The 12,477-nt window shown below is 36.0% G+C and overlaps 1 protein-coding gene and 1 long non-coding RNA gene across 2 annotated transcripts; one reads left to right on the top strand and one right to left on the bottom strand.

The window, feature by feature from the left end:
- Positions 1–379: 379 nt before the first annotated feature.
- rab4a (RAB4a, member RAS oncogene family) lies at positions 380–7,941 on the top strand. The gene is made up of 8 exons (XM_032561000.1): positions 380–553; positions 1,876–1,956; positions 2,125–2,239; positions 3,730–3,792; positions 3,868–4,022; positions 4,864–4,959; positions 5,700–5,843; positions 6,901–7,941. The coding sequence occupies exons 1-7, from the start codon at positions 538–540 to the stop codon at positions 5,813–5,815; spliced, it is 642 nt and encodes a 213-aa protein (XP_032416891.1). The 5' UTR covers positions 380–537; the 3' UTR covers positions 5,816–5,843; positions 6,901–7,941.
- An 859-nt stretch (positions 7,942–8,800) lies between these two features.
- LOC116718786 (uncharacterized) lies at positions 8,801–12,326 on the bottom strand. The gene is made up of 2 exons (XR_004338982.1): positions 12,022–12,326; positions 8,801–10,460 (listed from the first exon to the last, which is right to left on the bottom strand). It is a non-coding gene; the product is annotated as an uncharacterized LOC116718786 (long non-coding RNA).
- Positions 12,327–12,477: the final 151 nt, after the last annotated feature.

Below are 12,477 nucleotides of genomic sequence, written 5' to 3'. Positions count from 1 at the left end.
TTTTCCCCTTCACTTAACTTTCCATGAATAAACCTTGATAAAGCACTCTGATAAAGCTTCTTCAGCAATGAACATTGTGACGTTTCATTTTTGTGGAGGGTGTCAAGCCTCCAGTCTACCTCATGATTGTGAGACCATAACATAACAATTCAACATTACTAATAGTCTTTATTAGTTTTATATAGAAAATTGTGTGGATAAACTAATTAAACAATAAAGGACTTGATACATTTGTTGTGAATATGTACGAGTCCCAGTTTTTACTGAAACAACCGTCAAACAGTTTGAATCTGGTTTGAATCATTGAGCAGTAACAGCACCACCTCGTGGTCATTTTGAGTCATTACATGGAAAATGTTACGGATTCGCCACAAAAAGCTTTTATTTTGAAACAACACACGGGAAATCGGAAGGGAAAATCAGCTGGAATCCACGGAAATCCTCGACGGGACTATATTTCTTTACTTAGCTAGCAGTTTATTTGTCAGCTGCTGTTTTTCGCTCCCATCGGTTTGCTGTTAAACCGCCACCTTGGCGATGTCGGAGTCCTACGGTAAGCGGGCGGCGTTGTTGCGGAGGGGCCGCTGCTAGCTTGTTTCTTTAGCTGCAGGGAGGAGAAGGAGGCAGGTGTGTCGACAGGGCTTTTTCCCAACGAAAACACACATAGCTTCCAGGCTAACCGAGCCACTTACAAAGCGACTCAAGTCTCTAAACAAAGCTGTCAGTCTAAATAGATCATACGGTCGAGTTTACCGTGGCGGTTCTTATGGATCAAACTGACCTTTTAGGCTTTACCTGCTTAGAGGTGAACAAAAAACACAAGAATGTCCTATTTGGATGGATGATGGCACAGGGACACAATAGAGCCTCTAGAAATCTGTGACGTCTTCTTTTAAAAATTACGCTTTGTGTTGCTTTATTGCTTTATTTTATTCAGTTAATGCTCATCCATATATTTATTTAATGATTAACTAAATGCTGCGTCCTAACGGATCTGGTGTTAAACTTTTTGTGTTATATCTGCAAAACTTTTAGGCAGAAATGGGAAAACTTTACTTTCAAAAATGAAAATGTTAATAACAAATCGTAGCGAAGGAAAACCCAAATGAAACGAAACCAGTTTGTTTCGTGCCTGTGGTTTTTGATGTGGCCCTGTTGGTCATAGGAGATCAGGCCACAGATCTGATGTGAGATCCCTCAGATCCTTCTGGACCTCCAGGCAATCCCAGACAGACAGGTTGATGTTAAGATCAAGACTCCAAAACATTTAGGAGAATCTTGCTTTCCTGCAGTTTGCTTGATAGATTAGAACAAATGAACTCTTAGTCTAGATGAGATGTTGAATTAGAGCATTGGAGATTAGATTAGCATTAGAGATGTTGAATTCAGAGCATTGAATTAGTTACTCATAATATTGCTGACATGGCTGCTGTTTATAAAGTTACTTTCAGCTGCTTTGCCTCAACAGTCCAAAGCAGGAGCCTGTTTAAGGTCCCTTTCAATTAAAGTACTGTGGAGTTACCGGTAATTAATGTATGGTTAACACTGAATGTTTATTATGTCAAACTTTAGTGTGGGAAATGATTACAAAGCGTCTTTTATCAGGGTTTTATTTAATCTGTAAGGCCTCTCAGATGGTATTGCATGATAACTGCTAGCCTTTACTTCACAGCATACAGAACATTCATTAACCTCCCAAATCTATTTACAGAAATGTAAAACCAAACATGACAAACAAACAGATGATTCTTTGTTTTTGCTTTTGTTTCCCAGGCCAACATTCTTGCTCCAAGGCAACAGTACTCTCAAATGCAAAACATTGCAGAACATAAAAACATTTTCTTAAGGTTTTTCTTTTCTATCTTCCATCTGCAGATTTCCTCTTTAAATTCCTGGTGATTGGGAATGCTGGGACAGGCAAATCCTGTCTGCTGCACCAGTTCATAGAGAAGAGATGTAAGTCAGAAACACGTGGAAGCGTTCAGCTACTCTTACGGTTTACTCTGTTCTCAGATTTCAAGCTGTTTTGTTCAGTTTCTATGGTCTATTAACTGAGATAGTTTCAAATAGTTTAATGACAACAGGACCTGCATGTAAATTAATTTCATGTTCTTTTTCTTCCAGTTAAGGATGAATCTAACCACACCATTGGTGTGGAGTTTGGCTCAAAGATCATCAGTGTCGTCAACAAAACGGTCAAACTGCAGATCTGGGACACCGCAGGACAAGAACGCTTCAGGTGAATCACATCATTAACACGGAGGTTAAGCCTCCATCCAGTTATTACATCAGACCAACCAGTAACGACCATGAGCAACACATCTGGAAGATAACGTTTAAGAAGGAAAAATAACACAGTGCATTAGAAAATGTCTGAAGCAATAAATGATGTTGCTCTCGTCACTTGTGTTTGTACGTTCATTTGTCCCTCGCTTTAGGTTTGGAACTGACTTAGGATAAATACATAAAACCTTTTTTAATCCAGCATGGTAATCCATCCTGAGTTTAATCTGGTTGGGTAAAATGTTTTTGTTTTACCTTCACAAACCTTAAACTCACCAGAAATCAGAGCTTCCAGAAGCGGAGTCGTCGAGCAGCGCTGACCAGCCAATCAGAAGCAGAGATGGAGTGAAAAAAGTGAGATGTTACCGTAGACAACCAATAATAAAAACAGACTGAATACTTTAACTTAAACTATATTCTTTAGACTTCAGGAGATCAAAAAGGCTATGAAGCTTAAAAATGGAAGCAATTTTCTTTAGGACACACGTGTCAAACTCGAGGCCCGTGGGCCAAATCCAGTCCACCATAGCTTTTTATGAGGCCCTCTAGATTCTAGACTAAACACCAAGTGTGCTTAAATGTTATGTTATCCATCAAATTAATGCAGTTTCTATCAATCAGTTCCTCCAGTTTCTTTAGAATTATCGTGGAAATTCACAGAAAATCAACAAATCCCCAAACTTTTTTGCGCTAATAATTGGGAGTTTATTGCAGATTTTTCTCAAAAATTGTCAAAATCTTTCTTACTTGTACTAAACAGCTGCCTCAGCCTTAATTGATGTCAGATTATAGCTCACGATCTATACAGCGAGTAATAAAAAGTCGCATTAGCCGTCATGAATAAATGCAAATATTTCCAAATTAGTACCACAGACACTTTGATTTTTACTGTAAAAAAATCACAAAACGAATCACAAAGTCCTGGAGGGTCTGAAAAGATGTTCAATAATATTTAATTTTAAGAATTCATTGATATTTTAACAGTTTGTGCACAGGTTTTATCATTATATTCTGGCACAACCGGCCCTTTAAGAGCATTCAGGGTCCGGATTTGTCCCAAAACGAAAACAACTTTGGGGATCAATAAAGAATAATCTATTCTGTTATTAATCTATTACTCCAGACATATTAACCTCTTTTTAAAGTTCTTATCATTTTCAGGGTTTCATATGAAATAAAGGACATTTGATATTTTAACACCATCAATATTAAGAGTCAGAACTAATCCTGGATTATTTCTAAACTTTCTGAAATCTGATTATTCGTTTTTGACTTCAGCTTGTTCAGGATGTGAAGAGTGGTGTTGTTTTGGGTCTGGCAGCAGCAGCATTTTGAAGTGATCCAATGACAAACTGATATCCAGAATCAGTCTTTGATCGTTTTCCTATGACTGGTGACGGTGTTTGCCCACCGCCTGCTTACTGACCGTGTGTCTGCGTCCGTCAGGTCTGTGACCAGAAGTTATTACAGAGGAGCCGCAGGAGCGCTGCTCGTCTACGACATCACCAGGTACCAGAACCGACCGAACCCAGTCGGAGGTCCGTTTCTGCAGCTTCTCCTGTTTACTCGTGTCCGTCTCTGCAGTCGGGAAACGTACAACGCTTTGACCACGTGGCTGAGCGACGCCAGGATGCTGGCCAGTCAAAACATCGTCATCATCCTCTGCGGGAACAAGAAGGACCTGGACGCCGACAGAGAGGTCACGTTCCTGGAGGCGTCGCGGTTCGCTCAGGAAAACGGTAGTGGCTGATTCAGAAAGCTTTCTGACCGAATTAAAAGCAATCTGCGTCAATAAATCAATCCACAAGTCTTAAGTTCAGCTGCAGTTCAAAGTGTTTCACATCAGAAAAACGTCATAAACGCATCATATAGTCAACATCTGAACATCAGGGGCGTCCAGACGTTTTGGATATGGACCAAAATTGTCAAGTCAAAATTACTCGCGAGAAAAGAAAATTTAAAAAATCAGGCAAATAAAGTAGACTTGATTTTTAACCGTATCTCACATACTACACCGATTCTTTTTTGCTTTGTTTAGTTTTTTGTAGGAAAGGGAAGTAATTTGTTATAGATCCAAACAGTTAAAATAATTTAGCACATTTGTTCTATTAGAAGAAGGTTGTGTAGTTTTCAAATTGTTTAGGATTTGATTGAACTGATTTATTCTCAGCAGGATTTGGGTCTCTTTCTGTGAAAACTCTTGCTATATGTATAAAAGTTAATAAACTAACTACAAGCTGATTTGGGTGCAGTAATGTTAGCTTTTCAGTAAAAGCTTCTGGATAGATGTACTGTAGTTCTACTTATTATAAAAATACGACTTACTTAACATTTTCCATTGCTATGTCAGCAATAATGTTACGCTGATTAAACATAAGAAGCTTAATGAACAAATTTGTGTCATTCTTGAATGCATGTGGGGGCCATTTCTGGCCCCCGGGCCTCAGGTTGGTCAGCCCTGCTCTCCGTGGTTTTATGTTACAGTTGGAGGAACTGAATGTGAGCAGATCATGTCTGACTCACTCGTCATGCTGTGTGCAGAAAACCAGAGGCTCTAATCTGTGAGTGTTTGTGTCTCAGAGCTGATGTTCCTGGAGACCAGCGCGCTAACGGGGGAGAACGTCGAAGAGGCCTTCGTCCAGTGCGCTCGGAAAATCCTCAACAAGATCGAGTCCGGTAGGAGTCCGACCCGTTCCCCCAACACAGACCGCAAATATTATTTCATCCTAGTCAGAGTTACATTTACTCAGTTACATTTATGTGAGTAACTTTTTTTGAACAAAATTACTTTTAGGAGTGTTTTTACTGTGCTGTACGTTTTGCTTTTACTTGAGTAACTTTATTATGAAGTATTTCTACTCTTACTTTAATGACATTTCAGTGGATTTTCTGCCCCCTGAATGAAGAACAAACAATGTTTCAATAAAAAGTTAATCAGACTCAGACACACACCTGCAGTTTTTGTTAAAGTTTCATATTGAAAAAAACTGATTTGGAAAAATGTTCTTTTGTCTGATTTTGTTATTTGTTTGCTACTTATATAAATTATTGTCATTTTGGTTCATTAAATACCAACATTTCTCACTTAACTTTATATATTTTTTTCCATCTGATGATGTAAGTTTTACAAATTAAATGACTGATAATTTGATCAGTTACTCAGTGCTTCAGTGGACTCTTTACCAAATACTTTTTCACTCTTACTTGAATAATTTCTTGGTCACTTTTAACTTTTACTTGAGTAAAAATATGTTAAAGTAGTGCTACTCTTGAGTACATGTTTCAGTCTACATGTATTCATCAGCAGCTGAAATGGCCTCGTTTTGTTTCTTCTTTGTTATGTAAAATCAACTTGCCTCGGTTCTTCTCGGCCGTCTAACGTTTCCTCTGCTGTCTGGTCGCCTCTCTGGCTCTAGGGGAGTTGGATCCAGAGCGGATGGGTTCAGGCATCCAGTACGGCGACGCGGCGTTGCGACAGCTGCGCTCTCCGCGCCGCGCTCAGCCGCCGGGCTCCCAGGACTGTGGCTGCTAGTGGACTTCGTGCAATTCACTACATGAAGGTGAAGAAGTTTAGAGAACCAGAGGTTTCCAAAGGAAATCAGTACATGAAGTCATTAATTACTCCTTCATTAAAACAGGAGTTCAGATTTAGTGATGCAATAATGTAATTATGGGTATATTTAATTATTTTATTCTATCTGTTATTTTGACAAGTAATTGATTAATCAGTTTTAAAAAATTGACACATACTGCATATTTTTTAATTTAACCACTTGAGCCTATTTTACGCAATATTAAAAATACATTAAAATGCAAATAAACAAATACGTTTCTGTTTTTAAGTAAGAAAATAAACATTTTATTGCTTAAAGTGCAACAGCACAGCATTTACTTTTAGCACAGGATACATCTACATTTAAGAATTTGAACAGGTGAGGCTAAAATGCCACTTGAGGAGTTTTGAGTATTTACAGAAAAATATTTGTTTTTCATCTTAAGCTCAAAATGTATTTAGTTTTTGTACGGTTTTGTTTTAATTAATAGTCTGAATATCTCATTCTTTCAGTAAAATATCCTTTTTGGGGTCTCTACACTAGTTAACAATTAATCGATTAGTAAATTAGTTGACCATAACTTTGTTAATCGATTAATCTGATTAATCGATTCAGTTCTAATTTATTATAACAGAATTTACACTTTGAGATGTTTATCAGTGCATTTATAATCATAACGTTTCAGATATTTCAACCTGGAGATTTGAATACAAATGTACATTTTGAGTACAAGATGCCAAAATAACTTGATAATCAATTAATCTGATTAATCGTTTCAGCTCTAATCTATTATTACAGAATTTAGATTTACTTTGAAATCCTAATGTTGGCATTTACAGTCATAATGTTTCAGATATTACAACCTGGAGATTTGAATACTATGATACATTTTGAGTACACGATACTTCATATGTGATTAATCACAATTAATCGTTTCAGCTCTAATTTATTTCTCACCTTTTTGTTAACCATGACTGCCTCATAATTCATCCTTTATGTTTTTTAAATTGCATTGTTGGTTGAAAATGTTTGCTTATTCACCCAGTGTTTCTGTTTGGGGCAGGTTTATAAAGACCAGAAGAAGAAGAGCCATGGAGGACCTAACAGTGTTGGGTTCAGGTTGCTGGCTGGTGACCCCTCCCATGACCTTTGCACGGACCCTTCAGAGTCTTTATTTTCATTTCTGCATGTGCAGAGAGCTGAGAAGTCCTCCTGGCCCTCTCCCCTCCCTCAGATCGGCCATCTTCCCAGCAGTCCGCTGCTTTACTGGACCAAAATGGCCCCCGACCATCCCACCCAGGATGCTAAACGTTTGCATGATTCTCTCCTCACGGTCACACTGTATTCCCTCTGATGCAGCCTGGACTCCACCTTTACTCCATTTAACATGACTAAACAAGATTTGACTGGATAATTTGTTAGTAAAATAGGTTGGCGTTTTGCTCCAGCTTGGATGTGGATGAATTAATGCAAACCAGACTGACTTTATCATCGACTCTGTGGCATGGAAACCAAACTTTAACCCCCCTGAACTACTGTTCTCTCTTTGTTTCCCTCTCTGGTTTAAACACTCCACTAAACGTTGCCCTCATTAACACACCCTCAGCTAACACACCCTCCCTTCCTGCTGCCTTTCTTGCATTAAATCCCCCTGATTTCCCTTTTTTCGCTGTACAGAGTTTCTGTAAATAGAGACCGACGCATGTTTTCCCAGATGGAGTCTTTTATTATAGCTGATATTCCATCTGTGTTACATTAGAAATCATATTCAGCATCATTTTCATGCTCCACTGTATATTTAAAAACACTGGCTCCTCGTGCTCCGTGTGTGAAGGACGGGTCACCATTTTAACGGCTGTGTAACACGTTTGTCCTGCAGCCAGTGAAGTGGCAGATCTCTCACTAATTGTTGCTTGTTTACATGAAAGTCTGACTGATGCTAACCAATCACAGCTGCAGTCTGGATCTTATCTGTTGTGTGCTTTATTTATTTTAACCTTTTAAGGCTAACATGTCACTTTGCTTTAGTTATCATCTTCCTAAGTAGCTTAATTAAAGCCATGATAAGCGACAGAACTCTAAACTTTTCCATCACGGTTCAAACTAGAGCAGCTTTTCAGATCTAGTCTGTGAAATACGACGGCGGCTTTCGCTGTTTCACGTCTGGATGTCGTCATTTTGTGTTTTGTTTGTTTTTGTCACCAGATTCTTTCGTTTCCATGTGTGTCTGTTTTGTCATGAATATCATAGATTTTTAATTTATTAATTTATGATAATTGGCATATGTTTTTGAAATAAAACAAATACATCACCGGATATTTGTTTTTGGTTTTTTATTCCTCTACGGCTTCCCGTCAGCTCTCAGTGAAGGAAACGCTTCAATATTTAGAGTCAAAGTCAAAGATTTATTTATTTGAATCCTTCATATTCTAATTTGAAAATCATCCAAAAGTTCAGTTTTGTCTGTAATTTGATTCAAAAAGTGAAATTGATATATTCTGATAGATTTATGACATACCCTGCTATATTTCAAGCAATAATGTTTGGTTATTTTTATGATCAAATCATCACAAACTAAAAACTTCCCACTAGATCTCAGTGGGAGATCCACATTTTATCCTTCCACTAAGCTTTCTATAAATATCCTTGGAAACAGACAGTTTTTAGCAGCTCAGCCTCTTCATGAAGCTGTCAGGCCATCAGTTTTTCCTTATTTCTGAGTCATGACATTTAATTTTAGGATTAAAAAATGCTTTTTTTTAATGCTTTTATATGATATTCAAATTTTGCACATATTTTTGTATATTTTAGGTTTTCATAAGCTGTAAGCAGAGGATCCAAAAACTACTCAAGTAAGAGTAGAACTACTTCGACATATTTTACTGAAGTAAAAAGTAACCGTCTAAGAAATTACTCAAGAATAAAAAAGTATTTGGTAAAAAGGTAACTCAATTACTAACTGATCAAAATAATGCTTTAATAGTTAATAATTACATCATTAGCTGGACCAGAATATTAAGCTATGTTAAATTTTTAGTATTTTATAGACCAAAATGAAAATAATTCATATTAACATGATTACAAAATAAAATCAGGCAAAGGAAGACATTTTCCAAATTATTTTTTTCACTTTCATCATTCAGTGAAGTTACTCACCCTGGATATCTGATACTTTATAATAAAGTAAAAAACACATTGTAGTAAAAATACTCCTAAAAGTTCCTCAAGTAGTTCCTATTGCCAATTCTGGCTAATGGAAACAATCAATCCGGGTTTAAATTCTGTGTAATAAATCTCACTTCCACCTCTTTCTTTATTTGGATTATTAAAATAGTCAATACTGATATTTTTTAAAATCAAACTGTTTTATTTAGATGAACCTGAACAGAAAAAACATGTTTTCAAAAGCTTACAACATTAAAAAAAAAAGACAAACTATTTATTTCCTTCGCTCTGCTCATTACAGGCTCGGTCACAGATGTTAAATTTAAAGATTTAAAAGGGTAAAAATGATCAGATTTAAAATCTTAGCCGTTTTGTAAAGTGTGATTATATGAAGAGGTTGGTATATTTTGATGCTGCCAGTCACAAACTCAACAAGTTGCTAGAAAAATGTTTCACTAAAAGCTTCACCTCACTTGACCCGACGTTCATCTTTAAGTCATTTAAATGTTTGTAAAATTGTGTGAAAAACAGAACAAATTGTGAAAGTGTTACAGTGGAAACCTAAACGATAAACATTTCCTGTTTCTCTGCATTTATCCGAGAACATGGAAAATCAGCTGATTGTTTTTAAAGTGAAATGCTGCACATAATAATTACAAACTAATAATGAACATGATGACACAAAAATAAAGAAAAAGAGAATAAAACCGTCTTCCCGCCTTTCTAATGTTTAACTTCTGTAAAATATTTGATCAAAAGCAAAATATAGTTTATATTTATGATAGGTTTCATGTGTAATCATGATTAAACACTTAATGTGACAATACAAACTAGCTTAAGTTAACAGCAACCACCAATATAAAATATTAAAAATAATTACAACATTTCATATTAACAGAAGTAAACTATGAATATTTACATGTTTTTTTTTTCAGTTTTCTTTTTGGCTTCAAAGCATTCAGTGACAGAAATCTCAGACTATAATCTCTGTTATACTTTGGACTGGATCTAAGCTAACCGTATCTCACATACCACACTGATTGTTTTGTTTTTTTCTGGTAAAAAAAAATGTCACACATGTGGAAGAAGATCTACAGTGACCCTGATTAACACCTAGTTGACAGAGTAGAAAACGTTTTACAATCTTTTAGTGTATTTTAGATTTAAAAGGACGCAACCAACCAGATGAAGAAAGACAACAAAAAAAAAAGAGTCGGAAAAAAGAATAAAATCCCTTAAAGGTCAAATCAAAGATGGTGACGACAGGAAATGTTTCACAATTTCAAGGAAGCAGGTCTGAGTCTCAATAATTTGTGAGAACATGTTTAAATAAAACCAGGTGTTCCTGATGCATTCTGGGTATTTCTCCTGCAGACGGAGGAAACCTTCTGTCTCTTTTCTCACCACGTCCAGGACCAACATCGTCACAAGTTGTAATTCTGACGCTTTGAGAAAATCCTGGAGCGAAACAGAGAGAGAGAGAAAAGAAGGGAAATTAGTGAATGGTTTACAGGAAAACAAAATCCAAACTGTTTATATTTTCTTTATCATAATCCAAGTTAAACCGCAATAAACAGATTTAGACGCTCTGCAGGTTTTATTACAAATCAGAAACATCACAGGCATGATGCTAAAGTTAAGTTAGTTTAGCTGTTGAAAGATTTCTGAGGTTTGATAAGTTGTGTGCAACATTCAGAGTTTAATAGTAACTAGTTACATTTACTTGAGTTACGTTTTGGAAAAAAATAAGGTACTTTTGGGAGTATTTTTACTACGCTGTACTTTTTACTTTTACTTCAGTAATTCTATTACAAAGTATTTTTACTCTTACTTGAGTAAAATTTCTGGATTTTCTACCCAGTGAATGAAGAACAAACATGTTTTAACGTAAAATTCACCAGACAAAGACACCTGCAGTTTTGTTTACTGAAAAACACTGATTTGAAAAAAAATTATTTTGCCTAATTTTGTTATTTTTGTTACTTATATGAATTATTGTAATTTTTGTCTTTAAAATAACCACATTTCTGCTTAACTTTCTATTTTGGTCCGTCTGATCATGTAGTTTCTGTATATTAACTTATTGATAATTTGATCAGTTACTCAGTACGTGAGCAGACATTTAACCAAATACTTTTTTACTTTTATTTAAATAATTTCTGGCAGCTGCTCTTAGCTGAATACAGTTTCTGGGTACTCTGCCCACCTTGGCTACGTTTTCAGGTTTTCCACACAAACTAATCTTACTTAATTTCATTTTAATTGCATTTAATTGTGTTGATCAAGGCTCAAACTTGTTTTCAAACATTATCAAGTTCGTGAATGCCTTCAAGGTGCTGGTTGTGGCAGAATGTATCGATAAAACCCATTAAACTTAAAATATGAATAAATATCCGTCTCTAGATTGGATAAGTACTTCCTAACAGATCAATAATGTGGAATATCTTTTGACCCTGATGTAAATCTTGCAGAATGCATATAAAAACTGCTTTAATTTGATTGATAAATTCATATTTTAATGTTATTTTGAAGATTTTCTAGAGTTTGGACGGCCACATAAAAAAGTAACAGCGGCTGGATTCCAGTTTGACATGTAAATAATGAGAATATCTAAATGAGTCAAATTTATTAAAAATACATTCAGTTAGTGAATATTAATCATTTTAAAGAGACAGTCTGTTATTGCAGTTGATCAAAAATGTGTAATTGTTTGTTTCCCTTTGAGTTGAGACGTATTTTTATTTGACATTTTGGCTGCTTATTTTTTTTGTTAATACAAGTTTTATTTTGTTGGATGGAAAATAAAGAAGGTTTTTTCAAAAATAAAAATTGGGACTTCTTTGGGGAAGAAAAATGATCGCTTTAGAAAAAGTTATTAGAAAATTAGTTTATAGATTGATGGAGGGAAATCAATATTTGAATCATCTTTGATCAGATTAAAACACAGATCTGATTGGTTCTGAGAGGAAAACAGGGCTGTGTGGGTGAGGAAGAGGCAGATGGATGAAGAGCTGCTCACCTTGACGTCAGGGTGAGTCTGCAGGTTGGGGACTGCAGCGCCTCCTGCTGGTCCTCCTCCTTCTCTCTTCTTGGGAATAAGAATTAAAATCCTAAACTAATTCAAACCTGTTCACCTTATTCTTGTTGTATGCACCATGTTCCAAATTATTATGCAAATGATATTTTCTCAGATTTTGGAGAAAAGGGCATTTTGCTTTGCAAAGGCATTTTAACAGCTGCTCTCTTAATCCGATGAATTTGTCTAACAGAAACCTTCCTCATTTTGCCTTTAACTGCCACAAATCTCTTCACAGTACGATGATAGTGCTTCAGTTTTTGTTAAATATCTAATGCTTTCATACCTTGTCATACGGTACTACACTATCTGATTATTTTCGTCAGCAGAGATCCTTTCTCTTTCCCATATGGCTTAAAACCTGTGGCCTGCTTAATAATGTGGAACATCCTTCTTAAG

The sequence above is a fragment of the Xiphophorus hellerii genome, chromosome 4, assembly GCF_003331165.1.
Source record: "Xiphophorus hellerii strain 12219 chromosome 4, Xiphophorus_hellerii-4.1, whole genome shotgun sequence".
Classification (NCBI taxonomy): Eukaryota; Metazoa; Chordata; class Actinopteri; order Cyprinodontiformes; family Poeciliidae; genus Xiphophorus; species Xiphophorus hellerii.
Note: the sequence above shows the minus strand (reverse complement) of the source record. Positions and strands in the feature narration are given on the sequence as shown.